The sequence below is a fragment of the Cadophora gregata genome, assembly GCF_030347475.1.
Source record: "Cadophora gregata isolate MNR1 chromosome Unknown scaffold_3, whole genome shotgun sequence".
Classification (NCBI taxonomy): domain Eukaryota; kingdom Fungi; phylum Ascomycota; class Leotiomycetes; order Helotiales; family Ploettnerulaceae; genus Cadophora; species Cadophora gregata.
The window spans coordinates 1,894,457-1,911,122 of record NW_026695926.1 but is presented as its reverse complement, the minus strand read 5'-3'; the positions used below and the strand labels follow the sequence as shown (position 1 = coordinate 1,911,122).

Below are 16,666 nucleotides of genomic sequence, written 5' to 3'. Positions count from 1 at the left end.
ATTCCAAAAGCACGATCGGGAAGAAGCGCCAACGAAGGTGCTCCGTTTGAAGGGTTGCTGTACTTAGGTCACTCTACAATGTGAATCACAGATATAAATATCCGCTGTGCTCAGATTCAGCACAAATGAAACCTGTCCATGCTCACACTCGTATCTCGGTGCTGTCGTCACACAAAGTTTCCGATATGCCGAAGGAGGGCTGGGCTTCAGAATAGCAGTATTTGGGATAATAATACCACAAACCAGTCGTAAATGAACTTATCATCAGCAATCCATGAGATGATTGACTCGGTTATCATGATGGGCGCCGATTTGCTTCCATCGGGCTGCTCCTGGGCAACTTCTCGGAAAGCTGTAGCATGAGGGTAACAACAAAGTTCACCATATGGAGCGATAAATAATACGTCATGTGCTAGATTTTCACTTCTTTAATTCCAACAAGCGGGCTCGGATTAGATACTGCGTGTGGCACACATAATGTGCAACCAAACCAATGTTTGGGGGTCGGAACTATAGGAAGGGACCTGAAGGCTTGTACAGGCACATGATGTCAATTTAAGATCGCAGAACTCTTGGTCTATAGCATAAGCACTATATCTAGAAGGTTTTTTTTATTTACGTGTCATTGGTGGATGTCGAGATGAGTAAATAGTCCACCTCGCTACCCCGCGTTTTTGGCCCCCACATGTCATCGCCTTAAATGATTACCGGCTTGGCGCATGGTTGCCATCTGGCCAGTGCTCAAAGTTTGAGCATCGATAGCATCACCACAAAACCTCCACATCACTTCCAATCACCAGGAATCAACTCCGCAGGCTACAAGATCCTGAAAATCCTATGCTAAGTTGTACCATTGACTCGTCGAGCATCGTGTCGTGTTGGGCCTCGAGTCAGTAACAGAAGCTTCACGCCACAATATCAACAACGAGCCATACCTTCAGGCTATGAGCAGCTCCCCGCGCACCGAATCACACGAATGGATTATTTGAACACTGGCCGTTGCAGACTGCACCAATATTCATGGCTTGGATAGATGTTTGTGCGGCCGGGACATGCAGAGGGACTTGGTGGTATCTGGTTGACACATCTCTTTGGCTCGACAGACACGAAGCGTTGACTGGATACTAAAAGAATTGGACTCGACGGGTCCGTCCTCCGACCACAGTGCGCAGTAGTCACGTAAGCGTCTGAATATATTCAGTGGATTGTCAAGGCAATTCATTGTCTCAGCTGTACGAGACTTTCGGAGACTCTATGAAGTTGGGTCCGTAATTCTTTCAGTCGAGCACCAACAACACCGCCGACGCCTCGCATGATCACAGCGCATCGGATGCCCTACTTGAATCTCGGCTCAGAGTGCTGGATTTCTCGTCGTAAGGCTTTGCGGATCCTAAGATTCGGGTTTCTGGGTTCATATCCAGACATGGACGGAGCACTGACACCGAAGCACGACTACCGTTCGAGTAAAGTCCGCGGACCGTGGCAAAGAGTGGACAGATAAAAAGCCTCTGGCATATCGCTTACAATGAGCTTTCTTTTATTCACAGGGATCGACCTCTTGGGCTCTGCAACAGACATCATCCTTCGCCTCGAATCCTCACACATCGTCGATCCCTTGGCTCCCAGCTGCCACTCGGCGCTTCCCTCGCTCCTCGAACTTTCCCTGGAACATCCATCGTGTCCTTTCAATCCATTAGTCCATCTCGAAAAACCATATCCCGATCGTATGCACTTTCCAGCCTAATTCATACTGCTGGAAGAGGAAAATCTCGGAAGAGGAAAAACACATTCGAAACGAGCGTTGCGCATAACGGAGATGTGAAGAGGTATTTCAAAGGTATACCCAGATGCCAGTTTGGTCAGGCCGAGGAGAGGAGCACATCCAAGGCGGATCTTGAGGAGGATTTCAAACATTTCGCCACTCAGACAAATCTTCCCTGGCAGATATGAAAGAGAATGGCTTCTGTTCAAAGAAAAGACTTCGAAACTAAATGGAAGTCTCTCATGAATGCACTCACCTGCTTGTCGGGGCTGAGCGCTAAATCATGGATCGCACGAGAGCCTAGCTTCGCTCCAGTGAGCATCATCACTGGCATCTACGAAGGACTGCGATATAAATTTCAGGGAATTCCTCGTATCCGACCGTCTGGCAGTTTTTGGCTGCCATATCCATATTTACTGTCGTCGCAGTGATGGCACTGTCAAGTATCTCTCTGTTTTCAAATCCGAGTCAAACATGACTGGAAAGAGGGGGGTAAATGAGACCCTGAGGCATTTGAACGAAATGTAGACTCACAGTGACCAGGGCAGGTAGTGGGTTTAATGAGCGATCATCATCATCAACAACAACAACTAACCTCCTCTGATTCCGCTCTTTGCCATATATGCCCTTGCGTCCACATTTTCGTTCTTACGCAGCTCGATTCTCTCTACAACTGAATTATATTCTGGGTATGGTAATGGGCTATGAGAGGAGACCATAATCGAAAATGATAATCAAGACATCCGCCGTTCAAGATTGACAGGATAGCTTGTCCAAAAAACTTCGCTTTCAACCATAACCTTCCGAGCACTCCCCATCCTCACCCACGATCTCCGCTGAAATTTACGACCGTATATAGTCATCGCACCAAAGAAAGGGCTCGACAAGATCTACGATAATTCTATTCGGCGAGGAATGCTCTTCTTTTCCAAGGCTCGAGTTTCATGAGAGTGGCGATTGATGATCCTCTTGGATATTTCTAGAGCAGAAGCTTTCAAAGAATACATATGGACGACGAGCTTCGTGGTGGCTTATTCATCTGAGAGTGCTGGGGCAGAAGTCAGAGAGATCGAGCAACAGCTCGAGTTACACCGAGGAAAGCACCTTCTTAATCAACTGGGATAATTACTTTTGGCTCCACGATTTGTTCTGCAAAATTCATCGTTGTGCTAGTACAAAGTTGCAAACCATGTTCAGATATGGTTGTTACCATATGAATAATGGCGAAAAGACCCAAGCCAATCCCAGCTCTATTTACAGTTGCAAATAGGGCCACCCACGGCTACTATCAAGCCAATATCATGTTGACGAACTCTTGGACAGCTCGTTTCCGCTCCTCACGTCTTTTTTCGTTGTCATCGTTCTTCCAGTTCAATCTTGAGACAAAAGTCATAGAACCAGCAGGCACAGCTTGAGAATCAATCGACAAGACGATGTCCTTGTTATATTTGTATCGACGCAGCAGGAGCTTCTTGTCTTCAGACACAATCTGGATGACGGTACAACCTCGCGATTCAAGGGTGTCCAGTGCTTCTTGTACGCCCGCTTCGTTGATGAGATTTTCGTACAAGAGTGATGCCTTGTGATGGAATGTGAAAACATCCCAGGCTATTTTCACTGGGTCGCCGTCCAGGGAAGTTGCGCGCGTAGGGATGGTGGCTCCATTACATTTGTCGCAGCTTGTTTGGTACGAAGGATAGCTCTCACAGCAGAACCAGCATCCGGGCGACTTTATAATGACTTCGTGTTTTGGTATTGCTCGATGTTCTGTTCCGGGAGCAGACATTCTTCTGGAGGGTGGGTGCTGGGGGCTGGAGGCCGCTGGTGATTCTTATGGGTATCCTGCGCAGTTCAATACAGAAGGTAGAAGCCGACAGCTCAGCTTGGAGACTGGAGACTGGAAGCTGAATTTCGAGCTTTATCTCAGGCGCTGGTGATTCTTATAGGTATCCTGCGCAGTTAAATACTAAAGGTAGAAGCCGACAGCTCGGCTAGGAAGCTGTCTTGGCTTCCAGAAGTTGCTTTGGAGCGTCGCATGTCGATTATGACTAAGTCGGTGAGTGTGACAACCCCTGTTTTCTTTCTTGTAAACAAAGAAAATGACAAGTACTCACCGACAAACCGCTCATTGGGCGTCTTTTTGTGTCGATTGTCGCTTTGTACACGGCTGATAAGCACCCTGTGCGTTTCACCTAGCATCCAGTCTTTGAATCAATGGGCCTTGGTACTTTCTTTGTGTAGGGTAGGGAAGATACTTTGGGCCATTTCAGGTGCGTGTCGGGTCTCAGTAACAAATTCAATATGGGCGGCATTGCGTTGAGCATCTCTTTGTTCACGGCTGATAAGCACTCTGTGCGTTTCACCTAGCATCCAGTCTTTGAATCAATGGGCCTTGGTACTTTCTTTGTGTAGGGTAGGGAAGATACTTTGGGCCATTTCAGGTGCGTGTCGGGTCTCAGTAACAGTATGGGCGGCATTGCCATAACGAAATCGCGGCCTGCGACCTATTTGGTGACTCTTGTTGTTCAGCAAGTCCTTTCTACGCTGTTCTAGGTAGGCTGTTCCGATTTTTTTCATCAGGATGGTACTGTGAAGCATATGACGGTGGTCTTCCTTTGGTCTTGCGGGCTCTCAGTAGAAGGTATGAGATCGATTGAATGCTGTTCTCTGGAACAGGATATCAATGAAAGACAGACAGAACACTTCACGGCTCACGATGTAGGCGCATTCACGAGCGCCTTTGATCACAAGGCTATAAAATGGGGCTCTTACGAGAATTGCCAGTCACTTTAGGCAGCAGCCCGAACAGAACACAGCCATGGATCGCATTGACTATGAAGACTATTCTCACCCAGAAAAGCTTTACACTGGTTTGGTGCTAGTGGACCCAGGCATGGATCCCAGCAAGCTTGAAGAGATCGGTTTGCAGAGATCCCCAGAGCTTAAGGGGCGCTTCCACAATCGTGAAGAAGGGGAGGACGAAAAGGAGCTGTGTTGGAACTGCGGCTGGGCGGTCAAAAACGAGCTCCTTTCTTCGTATGGATCACGCGTCAGAATTGTTCATACCAGACGCAATATTGGAATATGGCAAATTGGATCGAAGTGGATGATCCGCGACCAGCCAAATGACCACTCGCTTGGCAATGATTTTATAACGCAAACTTTTCTGCGCCACCAACCTGGCCATAGCATTCCAATTCTGAAGGAAATGAGGCTATTAAGTGACCCAAATGACAGGGTATGCCTCACCTTGATGTCTCGGGCTCAAGGCGTGGGACTAGACACTATCTGGGACGATCTATCAGAGGAACAAAAGACCAGCTATAGACACCAGATGAGAGACATTCTGAAGCAAATGAGGAACTTCACTTCTCCGGTCTGTGCCAAGGTCAATGGTGACCTCATGGACGACGGTACAGTTGGAGAGTGTCTTCGCCGCACTTCTCCCACGTGCCACAAGATGGGACGCACAAATGATGAATGGTTTGAGAACCTTTCAAGCGAGCTACGCTTTGGCCTCTCACGGATCCATGACACAAAAGACCCCGTGGTCATCGAGGAGAAGTTTCAAGAACTAAAGAGAACCTTCCCATCATCCGAGCCATATGTTTTGACGCATGCAGATCTTAATTTCACTAATATCATAGTGAAAGACAACAAGATCGAGGCGATTATCGACTGGGAATTTGCTGGTTTCATGCCCTGGTGGGTTGAACGCTGGTTCACAGTCGTAGGTGGCACTGACCAGACGGATGAGCTCTTCAAACCGATATGGGAGGAGTTAGAGGGGGATTACGAGACTTTCAAGACAAATGTTGTCAAACCTGTACATAAAGCTCATGGGACTTATCAGATGAGCATATCTGATCAATATATGTCACATAACAACAACAGAAATCGATGGCTGAGGCCAGGGTTTTGTAAATGCCAGCCATACGCTGGGTATTTTGAAAATGTTTTAACTGGAGAAAAGCTTGAACATGTAACCCATTTTGATACATGAACTCGGTTCCTACCCGCGAACTGATGGTGCATTTCCTCTTTTCTTCTTTTCTCCTTTCCCCCTTTTCTCATTTTCTCCTTTTTGTCTTCCAGTCAGGCTGACGCATTGGCGAATAGCTGTGGCCGTTTTGCGGCGCCAGCAGGCCTTTTAGTACAGCATAAAAAAAATTTCCTAGATGTTTCACTCAAGCCCGATCAACACAGTTTCTCAATCCATCGATTAACAAAATTCCAGGCGGGCATTTCAATCAAGTGATAGTTGAGTCACCAACCCTGCGAATAAGAAAAATACTCGGTGGAAATCACATTACGCGTGACATTCATGTGGCTACCGTGAGGGGCAAGGTACCCAGGTAAGTACTCAACAACAAAGATCTGGACGGATATCTACTTCTATACACGAGCCACGAGACGTATTTTCGTGACATCTTATAACATTGTATTCGCACTCATCCGCTGGGCTGCTGGTCAGGCTTGACACCTCGCTCTAGGCTCTAATAGGTACCTTGGAGGAGAAAACAGGTTCCGCTCCGCCATGGGAAGGAGGGGCATGGGAGAGGCACTTTGCTAAATTAACGACTTCGCAACTGTCAAGAGATTCTCATCACTATCAATCGACTGTCTATTGACAGTTCACCAAAGTGTTTTTCTTATAGCAGGTACATGAGTATCATTCTAGGAAAGTCTTCCTCCCACGGTGGGACGGAACTTAGGTACTTGCGCCTTCACGGTGTGGTAAGCCTCGGCACAATCACGTGCGCAAGTCAAGCCTTGCATCCAGTGCATGAGATCTCTCTCCTCTCGACAGTTTCCCTTCAATTTCAAATACATAATCACTAGGGCACAGGACATCATACTCAAAAGAGCCCAATTTGAGCAGCGAACCACGGACTTTATAGCATAGCGTCTTTGGGCCCAAATTATACCTTGAAATAAGTAGAAAATGAATCAAGCCCTAGCAAGACTCTCTGCCAAGATATACTTGACAGCCACCTGAAATCCGAAAGGTTTCTCAGTTCCAGCAACGCAAATAGATAAATGCCCCTTCAACTCCCATCGTTGAGCTATTGGAATACTGTCTTTTCTCATTTCAGCAATGTGAAAGGTCTCTATCTAGTGGGAATGTATTCCAAGAACTTGACAAGAGCATACTTGATTTGTATGGGGTAGAGACTAGATCTGTGAATCACGCCGGGGTGAATCACGCCGGGGAGGTGAATGTCGTAATGGAAAAAAAAAAAAAAAAAAAAAGGCAACGGCAGGAGAAAAAAGCGTTCGAACGGCTTTGAATCTCAGATGATTAATCGGATACATAGAGTAGATGATCTGCCCCTCAACTGCTGAAAACAGGGTTTTCCAAAGGGCTGCGCGAAAGCGGGGCATTAACGTTCACTATCTTACAAGGCAAGAGGGCAGTGGAACAAAAGGTCATAGGTCCTGACAAAAAATCTTCGAGATCAAAATAGAGAGTGTATCGTGCTAATAAACAAAGCCAAGCCAAGCAGCCTGGACCCTGGATCAATTTGGAAGGCTTGGGCAGGAACAAGCAGAAGAAACCAAGGACACACTGAACCACAAATTTGCCGCCGAGAAGGCAAAAGCTTCAAAGAAGGCCCGCGAGATTAAGAGCCGTCATCCATCCCATCATCCAATCTCGCCAAAAGAATGTAAACAATACGCACAGACCAACTCATCAAGCGAGTATCAACTCTTGCAGAAAAGAATCAATGTCCTCCCAGTAAGCAAGCACATCTCGACCAACCCCACATCCACTTCTCATCCACAATAGTCCACCTCCTTCCACCTACTCTCAACCCCGAAACACAATGCCCAGAACCCCTTCACCCTAGAACCCCGCCAAACTCCTCACCATCTTCGCCACGACATCCGCCCCACCAAGACTACTCTGTTCATCTGCATTCGGATAAAAGAACGCCGCAACAGCGATGATGACATATGCGGCACAGAGGAGGGCACCTTCGAGGTAATTGGAACGACCGTCCAGGACGAGGAAGTTGACAATGAAGGCCGAGACGAAGAGGGAGACTGTTTCGAAGAGCGTGAAGTACAGTGACATGTTCTTGTCCATTGCCCAGCCAAGGAGGACGACAAATGGGGTGACGAAGAGGGCTGGGACGGGGTTAGCTTGGAAGTTAGAAATTGCGAATGATGATGAGGACATACCAATCTGAATTGAAGAGCCAACGGCGACACCAATGGCAAGATCCATCTTATTCTTGTGGGCTACCGTCACGGCAGTCACGTGCTCAGCAGCGTTACCGACAATTGGCAAGATGATCAAACCGATGAAGGCTTCGCCAACACCAGAATTACCTTCAACAACAGCATTGATACTGTCAACCATGAATTCGGCACAGAGAGCGACAAGACCGGTAGAGATGAGAAGGAGCATCATGGCCGTGGTACGAGAGATGTTCTCATCGTCTTCATCTTCGGACTTATTGGCGGCAATGGCAAGACTGTTGACACGATTTGGTGTGATACGGGTCTGAGGAGTTGCGGTACCAGATATTTGTTGGTTGAGGCGATCCGGAAGCGAATTGGTGCGGCGAATGCCGTAACGAACTCTGGGAATAGGTCCAGCTGGAACTGGGTTTAAAGTAGGCGAAGGTTGCATGAAGACATTCTGAGAGAAGGTCTTTGGAATTGCCGGACGAATGCTGGCCATGTTCCGGATATGGAAAGGACGTTTTTGGGAAGAGTCCATCTGCTCTGATTGTGGCTCAGGTTCTGGAGCCATAGCGAAATCAACACGACGCGGCGCATCAGCTTCGGTAGTTTTCTCGCTCATTTCGGGTCCTTCAGCAAGTGTATCGTCTCCGTTTCTGCGAGCAGCTTTGCGGTTTTTCTTTTCTCGCTTACGTTCCTTCTTCATTTCCTTCTTGGTCTTGCGGATAATAGAGTTCTTTCGGCTGCGTTGGTGATGATCTTCATCGTCCCCTTCCTCACCAAAATCAACTGCACCAAGGCGATGTCCCGTATTGTCGTCAACGGCTTGGTCAGTGTTCACTGGAGAGACAGAACCAGCTCCAAAGGATGGGGTCCGGCTTGGTTGGATCTTCTCGTTGGTCTCCTTGGATCCAGAGCTGGACTTGCGACGGCGTTTTCCACCTCTCATCACTCTCCTGAATCGCTTGGCTGTGGTATTGGATCCACTGGAGTGTTCAGAGTCGGAGCTAGAAGATGACGAGGAGTCGTCCGATGAGGTTTCCATCCATTGGGCGACGGGACCGGGGGCCAACTCCTCATCGATGATATGCTGTGGCGTACTCTCGTACATGTATGCATGGGACTTGAGTTGGAAGAGAAGGTACAAGACGTAGACGAAGAGAAGGATCTAGATGATTAGACATGGTCAATTACGATGGCGAAAAACATACCACACTTGTGCCACGGCTAACTTTCAAGACGGCAGTATTGGCCTTGGTCTTTTGTTCGTCGGAAAATGAAGCGTGGAAGGCAGTCTGGGATGTTAGTGGTTGATGGAGAAGGTGGACAGCAAGCTTACAGGAAGCAGCAAACTCATGACGCTCAAACTGAGTAGACAGGCACTCATTTGCGTGACAGTGCTGTTATAGATCTGCGGATATCAGCAACTGCGACAACAAATGTCTGGCACCAATTACCTGTTCACGGAAGCGTAGTCCACCAATCAAGAAACACATTCCTAGAATCAAGAGCAAGTTTGCAAGAATGGAGCCGAGCAACGATGCTTGGACGATACGGATTTCATTCTAGGGTATTGTCAGCAGAATCCCAGGGTCGGGAGAGGAATCACTAACCTTTGAGAGAGCAATACTGTAGATGGGAAGATTGGAAGTGAGCATAGGTCTTTCAAAGGGTCACAAACTTCTTGCATGGGGAACAAAAGAAAAACCGAATAATATGGGACTCGATTGATTTGATAATGCCTTTAAGAGGGCTTCTCTCTCTTTCTCATCTTGATCTCTTGTGAGGTAGACATACATGCTGGAAACATTAGCTTGATTCGAACCCAGGATGTGAATAGCAAGGTGTGAATAGCTTACAAGATAATAAGCTCTACTGCATTACCAAATGTAACATTCATTAGTGCACCGATTGTATCTCCCATTCTCTTGGCCACGCTCTCGGTAGCATGACTGAGTAGACCTGCAAGAGGTACGATAGCAATAGCATTCATTGCGAAGATGATACCTGGACTTAGTTTGGCAGCCTTTGCCGCAATGCCAATGGGTACGAAGACGAGCAGCAAGTTAATATAGCTGGACAAGAGGATGGATCTGGCCGTGAGCCAAAATCGCATAGCAACATTTTTCTTTGCAGGCTTCTCGTCATCGTTTATGACAGCCCCCTCCCCATCAACTTGCGGAGGTGGAGCTGGTGGCGGGACATCGGACGAGGTATTGTCAACAGTGTTGTCTGCTGTGGGTTTCGAAGACTGGCGCGCGAGGCCGTTGATGTCTGTGGAGGGGAAGGGGGGGATGTTGGTTGTGTCATTTTGAAGGCTGGAACCGGTCCTGGTGTGCTGAGGAGTGGCAGATGGATTGTTTATGGGTAGAGTCTGTCGGCTCGATTTGGAGAGTGGAGAGGTGCCATGCGCTTTCGTTCTTGCCCAAGAGCGAACGCGATCTGCAGATGAATTAGAATCAGGCGAAGCTTTCTTCATCGATGTGGAAGATAGGGCGTGGTGGTGGTGAGATTGTTGGAGAGTAGTCCGTGGGGGAAGAAGTGAGGGATAAAGTAGAAGAGGAAGACGAGGATGTTGACGGTCAAGGGGACAAGCAACAGGATGTTGATATACTGTAGGCCAGGCGAGTCGAGCTGGTGCCAGTAAGGCGAAGATGGAGTGGAGTGGAGTGGAGTGGAGTGGGGGGAACAAAGAGTGGGATGGATTACTCGTAAAAGGAGACCAGGAGATGGCGAAGAGGCGGAGTTGGGTTGGCCAGCTTTTGTTCGTCCAGATTCCAGACGAGCCAGACGGGACTCACATCCACAGCTGACGTGCCATAAGGCGAGGCAAGGCAAGGGGACCATGCATGCCAAGAGCCGGCGGGGCGGGGATTCCGAGGATCCTCCAGCGCTGATTCGCGCATCTTCGCCGGCTGCCGTATTCCAACGGATTATGATTCGTAGATACGCGTCGGGCGTGATGCTGCCCAGATTCAGATTCAGAGATCCAAGCTTCCACGCATCCAAGCCTCCAAGCAGGACCAAGCAAAGAAGCTTCGCTGGCTTGTGAAGGCTTGTGACGTCTTGGGGAGTCTTGTTTGTATTCGCCGAGATATCTGTTTGGGACGACATGACAAGACTTTCGTAAGTCTATGTTCAGGCCAGTCGTTCAGTTTGGGTGTCTCGTGGCATGCATGTATCCTGCTTGCTTGGACCGAGAAGGGATTCCAGTGATCCAGGTCCAGAAAGGTGACAAGGGAACCCAGGAGGGAAGTGCCAAGAGAGGAAGTAAAAGAGCCAGTACTCACGCATAGCTGGATATTCAAGTGAACAATCGCGTGCTGGGACGCAGGAGGAGACGCGGCGTGCTGTCAGCGTCAATCCGATGTGTTTGTATGAAACCGGAGATGACCCTTAGAGCTGTGGCGGGTGGATGTTGTTGAGATCTAGAGGCCTTGATAATTAAGGTACTGTCTGGTTTAGGAGTGGAGTGGGCAAGATGGAGGAAAGGGAAGAATAGAGACTGTAATTGGAAGCAGGAGCACGCGAGTGTCGTTGTCGTGAAATCAAAGGAAGTCACTTCACATCGTCAAAGAAACAGAAAGGACGACTAATCTCTTGAAGCAAAAAAGCAACAATTAAGGTACTTACCCGGACGGTCCTCACTAGGTAATTTCCCACCTCTCGCCAAGCCTACAAAACCAAGTTTCCGCGTTGAATTGAACTGCCCGTCGGATGAGTTCCCTATAAAGCACATATCCACTTCTCTCTCTATCGAATTCCGGGATGGATCCTAATCTGCCATGTGTATCGCGTTTCGGAGGCATGCCCAAAAAACCCGCGTGCGTTTGTTCACTACATTTTACCCACCTAAGAGCAGCATTACATCCTTACCTATCTGTCTACCATCTCCTATCTCCTAATGAGTCTACTTCCTTTGTCTGATCTCAATCAAATCAAATCTTATCCTGTCCCACCTCATTATGACTCTCACTCTCAACCATCGCATTTGCCTTCTCCTCCCTCACACAGCCATCGGAATCCGGCACAGCGCCAAGCCCCCATCTAATCTGATCACCCACTACAATGTGGCTGAGCATGTGGCTTGTCGCACTAATGGTCTAGCTCCCTCAGCCACATCTGCTCAGCGTCGCGTCACCACCGTTCCAACGACTCAGGTTTGATGTCACCGGCTCCACAATCGTGACTCGAGATGACGAAATGACGGAATGATGAGATGACGACAAGGTAGTTTCTCAAGGTTCGTTTTGTTGCACGTCGCAAAAGGTACATATAGGAAAGAGTCCCCCGAATTTGGATGGAAGGGCAGGGCAGGGCGCTGAGCACGTGGCAACCATGGAACGAACGACCACGTCCATGAGAAACGCATCCAGATTGCTCGCCGACAAGAAATAAAGTGCTGCGGAGATCAAAATACCTCTTCTTACCACTTTTCACTGTTTTCGGTGTTTAAAATCCCTCGATCCATTTGTTTTTGCTGTTCTGGTCGTCAAGTGGCCCAGATGAGGGGCAATATGACCCCGCCTCCTGTTCTACTCGTGTCCTCTTAGTTTCTTATATATCACTCCTCTGCAAACGCAACAGACCATGCATCTTCTCTCTGCCTTTGCCACTCAATTTCTATTTTTTCCTTAGAAAAGAAAACCTGTCAATGCCGTGGTAGAGCCATCTCTGTCAGCGTGTCTTTCATCTTCTCCTGTGTGGAAATTCACGGTCGTTGATATTTTCTTCCTATAAATTTACTCACTGGAGGTTACATGGACATGAATTGAACCCCCCTGGTTGGAATGGTCTTGTTCATGGTGTAGAAGTCCTCGTGCATGGTGTGTGGATTTCGTGCTCGATTTGGTGTCCACCAATCCCAAAATTAGGCATCAACTATCAACATCTCCCGCAATACTTTCGTGGATTTGATGCTTGTGGTTCGCAATTATCAATGCATGAATCACTTGGTCATTCCCCGAACGTCTATACTTCGCACCTTCATATGGTTACCAAGTGATTGGGCAGTCTCCTCGCTAAATTCGTCAGGCCGCTTTCTTCCAATCCTTCTCTACCTCGTTTATGTATCTAGCCCCACTGCAACGAGCCGGGCCGATATGTCACGATCCTACAAACCCTTCAGTCAATTCACACATAACCTACCATGGGGCATAAAAAGTGTGGAGGAGATGTACATGTACAACTTCATGACGCAGAAGGCCGCACAGGCCGAGTACAGGAAAGGTAGGAGCGGTGTACAAGTGAACTATACCATCAAGAATGTAAATCCTACAATCAGATTATCTCCTTCAAATTCCAACCTCATTTTCCCAAGACGATGTTCCCAAATTCCACTACCACCATGCCAACAAAACCCAAATCCATCACCCTCCATTCCTCGCCCTCCCTCAGGACCATCATATCCTACCTCATCCCCTCCCTCGCCCACTGCCAAGTCGGCTTCAGCACAACCTCCATCTCCGGCTTCCAAGCCATGACCGGCTTCCTCACCACCTACGGCCACCCGGACCCCCTCACCCCCACCGGCTACAACATGGGACTCATCCCGCAACAACTCGCCGCCTCCTTCATCAACCTCGGCACCATCCTCGGTCTCCTCCTCTGCGCCACCCCTCTCCTACAACACACTCTCTCCCGTCGCCAAACCCTCTGGCTCGCCAGTCTCATCTCGATCCTCGGATCGGGTCTACAGCTCAAACATTCACCCGTAAGCGGTCTCTATGCAAGGAGGATAATAATCGGTCTCTCAAACGGCCTGTTCATCTCCTCCGCAAATATATATACATCCGAGACCGCGCCAGCACATCTCAAACACAAAATTTCGTCTCTCTTTCCACTCTGGTTCTGTACAGGTGGTGTGCTCGGTGCAGTGACGAACAATTTCACGCAGCATTTACAGACGAGCTGGGCTTATAAGATCCCGTTGACATGCCACATTACGATTCCGTCCCTGCTGTGTATCCTTGTTTTGTTCACGCCTGAGTCTCCGCGGTGGTTACTCCTCCATGGACGAGGTAAAGGGGAAGGACACCTCGACGCAGCTCGCCATTCTCTCATCCTGCTCCGCGGCCACGGCACTTCCCTCCATACACTGGACGTCGAGATTGACAAAGAAATCCTAGAAATCCAGGAAGACATTGGTTCACAGCGGAAAATCAAACAGTCACAATCACTTCTAAGCCGGTACCTATACCTCGACCTCTGGACTTCCCACCCCCAACACCACCCTCACCATGACCGTCGTCACACTCTCCTCTGCATCTCCCTATTCCTAACCAACTCCTCCTCCGGGATCTGGCTCCTCCTTTCCTACGGCACAGTCGTATTCCAACTCTCTGGCGTGAATCATCCATTCCACGCATCCATCTACAACAATATCGCCAACCTTCTCGGTACAATCCTCGGTTTATATCTCTGCACCAAGCAAGGAATACAGAGCTCCAAAAGTATGATGGTGCTGGTTCTAGTGGGGAGTTTCTTTCAAGCTGTGTGTATGCTCGGTGTAGCTGTTCCGTTCACCATCATGCCGGACTCCGACCTCGCTGGGGTGATTCTGTTGATCTGCGTGGTTGTGCATGGGTTTGTGTATTCTGCGTTCTCAGGGGGGTTGGTGGTAGCGAAGTTGTGTAGTCAGATTGTGGATCCGGAGTTTCGGGGGAGGGTGGTGGGTTTGGGTACGGGTGTGAATCATGTCACTGCTTGTAAGTCCTCAATCCACATCGAGGTATTATTATATTTGCCAGATGGAAAAGGAAAGAGTAACCTGATTCTAATTGTGACAGGGCTTATTGCGTTCACGACGCCGTATTTCATCAATACTCGAGAATTGAATTGGGGTCCGAAAGCTGCGTTTATCTGGGCTGCGTCGAATACGGTAACTAGTAGTGAGTAACTTCTTGGATGAGAATAGGAGACAGGGCTGAGAGACGCGAGACTAATAGACGTGTATCATCCAGTCTTACTTCTGCTCTTCCTCGCGACCGAAACCAAAGGATGTACACACAAAGAGACCGACAAAGTTATTCAAGATCAGGACCATAATCTGGCAAAAGATGAATGTAGGGAGTTATCACGGCTTGCTTGAGAGCTTTGAGCATTGTTGTATAGCCTTTAATACACCACCCTTCTACTAAACTCTCATCCTTCAAATCACACTACCTTCCTACTCCTACCCACCCACCCCTCTTCACGACCTCCCTCCTCTTCGTCACCTTCTCCTTCTCCAACCTCCTCTTCCTCTTCAGCCTCACCGCTAAATACGGTCTCAGAAAATCCATTCCCTGCCTAACTCTCTCATCCTGTTCTTTCTGGCGCCTGTAACATTCCATCTGAAACGTTTTATTTTCATATCGAATAGCGTGTGGTATGAACCTCCTTGGCTGATGATACGGTATGTTTGTGATAGTAGTAGGCGTGGACTCGGCGACGATGACTTCCATTGAGGAGGGTAACGGGGTCGAGCATGATGAGCTGGGCGAGCCGGGCGGACTGGGTGATAAAGAGATGAATGTGATGGGTTGGGAGAGGCTGAGTCTCTCATCCAGAATATCTGCAAGCTTCCCTTCTGTTTTTATGGTCTTTTCTGGATCCTCTTTCCTGTCTGAAGTACCAGTTTCTCTTGGCCTTAATTCACACAATCTCCTGAAAATCACTTTCGACTCCTTATTATCCACACTGTTCCTCTTGCACAGCCAAGACCAAAACCGGCTTGCTGACAGTGTGAGAAACATCACAGCGAGTATCCCCAGAGCCAACATTACCTCCTGGCCCATTGTAGGGTGGAGATCTGAGGGGACGCCATTGCTCGACGTGGAGGTTGTGATCCTCTGGGTTGGAAGCGGAGAGGTAACTGGTATTGCCGTTCCCGAAGGGCAGATTTCCTGTGCAAGGTTACAGAACTTCAGTAATTTTGACCCATCGTAATTGGAAGGCAAGGGTGCTGGCTCCTCTTGTCGTTTCTGAATGTTTTCTGTTGTTGGGATTGACTCAACAACCTCTGGATCGGGGAGATCACCCGAAGTTCTCATTTCGAGCCATGACTTTTCGCCTTTGGAAGAGGTGTATTGAATCCAAGAAGGATTTGGAGTTGGCTTTGGAGCGACGCGAAATGTGTAGGTGGTTTTCGGTCCACGTTTTCTTCTTTCTCGACAGCCACGAGATGCTGCCGGTTTTGGGTTTGGACTTGACTCCATCATCTTGAGGTTTTTGTGGTGGTGATAATTTTGTCGAATGAATTGTCTCGGAAAGAGAAAATATACAATTTTCGAAAGTGTGATTTCGAGAAGGAATAGTGACTCTGCTGTGGACGCCTTTTTAGACGGGCCAACAAATCGACGGCGCCCGTAATGCTAGTTTACCGTATCATTGCGAGCCTGTCCATGATGCGTCTAGTATTCACCGTCTGCTTTAGATTTTTGAATAAAAACCTTGGTCTTGAGCGTGGGCGAAACAGTATTTCAACCTTTCGAGTCCTATTATTCAAGGGGTAACATGCTGAGAGTTAGATTGATCTTTGCTTCTACTTTGTCCCATTCATAAAACAGTCATTGAACTGCCGCTTCTATACAATACCTCAGTTCTACATATCTTGCCTAACGATGATAGTGGAAAATAAGCGAGACGCTACATACAGCCTTAAATTGCCCCGAAAACCACGATGATATCTTCACAATGTATACATCGCTATAGTTGGCTTTTGGAGCTACA

General features: G+C 48.2%; 5 protein-coding genes across 5 annotated transcripts; 2 read left to right on the top strand and 3 right to left on the bottom strand.

Annotated features, from left to right (window-relative positions):
• Positions 1-765: 765 nt before the first annotated feature.
• On the top strand, positions 766-5,765 carry ONS95_009165 (uncharacterized protein; the record flags this gene model as incomplete). The annotated part of the gene is made up of 6 exons (XM_058502736.1): positions 766-2,254; positions 2,306-3,625; positions 3,690-3,818; positions 3,959-4,032; positions 4,109-4,403; positions 4,457-5,765. The coding sequence occupies exon 6, from the start codon at positions 4,581-4,583 to the stop codon at positions 5,763-5,765; it is 1,185 nt and encodes a 394-aa protein (XP_058361665.1). The 5' UTR covers positions 766-2,254; positions 2,306-3,625; positions 3,690-3,818; positions 3,959-4,032; positions 4,109-4,403; positions 4,457-4,580.
• Positions 3,051-3,548, bottom strand: ONS95_009166 (uncharacterized protein; the record flags this gene model as incomplete). Its single annotated transcript, XM_058502737.1, has 1 exon — positions 3,051-3,548. The coding sequence occupies one exon, from the start codon at positions 3,546-3,548 to the stop codon at positions 3,051-3,053; it is 498 nt and encodes a 165-aa protein (XP_058361666.1).
• A 1,279-nt stretch (positions 5,766-7,044) lies between the features above and the next one.
• Positions 7,045-11,579, bottom strand: ONS95_009164 (uncharacterized protein). Its single transcript, XM_058502735.1, has 9 exons — positions 11,245-11,579; positions 9,814-10,396; positions 9,752-9,754; positions 9,568-9,583; positions 9,412-9,519; positions 9,294-9,365; positions 9,166-9,249; positions 7,949-9,122; positions 7,045-7,894 (listed from the first exon to the last, which is right to left on the bottom strand). Exons 1-9 carry the CDS (start codon positions 11,246-11,248, stop codon positions 7,611-7,613), a joined length of 2,328 nt encoding a protein of 775 aa, XP_058361664.1. The 5' UTR covers positions 11,249-11,579; the 3' UTR covers positions 7,045-7,610.
• An 86-nt stretch (positions 11,580-11,665) lies between these two features.
• ONS95_009163 (uncharacterized protein) lies at positions 11,666-15,094 on the top strand. Its single transcript, XM_058502734.1, has 3 exons — positions 11,666-14,661; positions 14,743-14,844; positions 14,917-15,094. The coding sequence occupies exons 1-3, from the start codon at positions 13,278-13,280 to the stop codon at positions 15,042-15,044; spliced, it is 1,614 nt and encodes a 537-aa protein (XP_058361663.1). The 5' UTR covers positions 11,666-13,277; the 3' UTR covers positions 15,045-15,094.
• A 20-nt stretch (positions 15,095-15,114) lies between these two features.
• ONS95_009162 (uncharacterized protein) lies at positions 15,115-16,155 on the bottom strand (the record flags this gene model as incomplete). The annotated part of the gene is made up of 1 exon (XM_058502733.1): positions 15,115-16,155. The coding sequence occupies one exon, from the start codon at positions 16,153-16,155 to the stop codon at positions 15,115-15,117; it is 1,041 nt and encodes a 346-aa protein (XP_058361662.1).
• Between the last annotated feature and the right edge of the window lie 511 nt (positions 16,156-16,666).

Excerpts from the sequence above, each read along its gene's own strand:
- ONS95_009163 (XM_058502734.1), top strand. The coding sequence starts at position 13,278 with ATGTTCCCAAATTCCACTACCACCATGCCAACAAAACCCAAATCCATC. Across the intron at positions 14,662-14,742 it reads TGTGAATCATGTCACTGCTT|GGCTTATTGCGTTCACGACG; the intron begins GTAAGTCCTCAA and ends TAATTGTGACAG. Across the intron at positions 14,845-14,916 it reads GTCGAATACGGTAACTAGTA|TCTTACTTCTGCTCTTCCTC; the intron begins GTGAGTAACTTC and ends TGTATCATCCAG.
- ONS95_009164 (XM_058502735.1), bottom strand. Across the intron at positions 9,366-9,411 it reads GACTACGCTTCCGTGAACAG|ATCTATAACAGCACTGTCAC; the intron begins GTAATTGGTGCC and ends TGATATCCGCAG. Across the intron at positions 7,895-7,948 it reads TGGCTCTTCAATTCAGATTG|CCCTCTTCGTCACCCCATTT; the intron begins GTATGTCCTCAT and ends ACCCCGTCCCAG.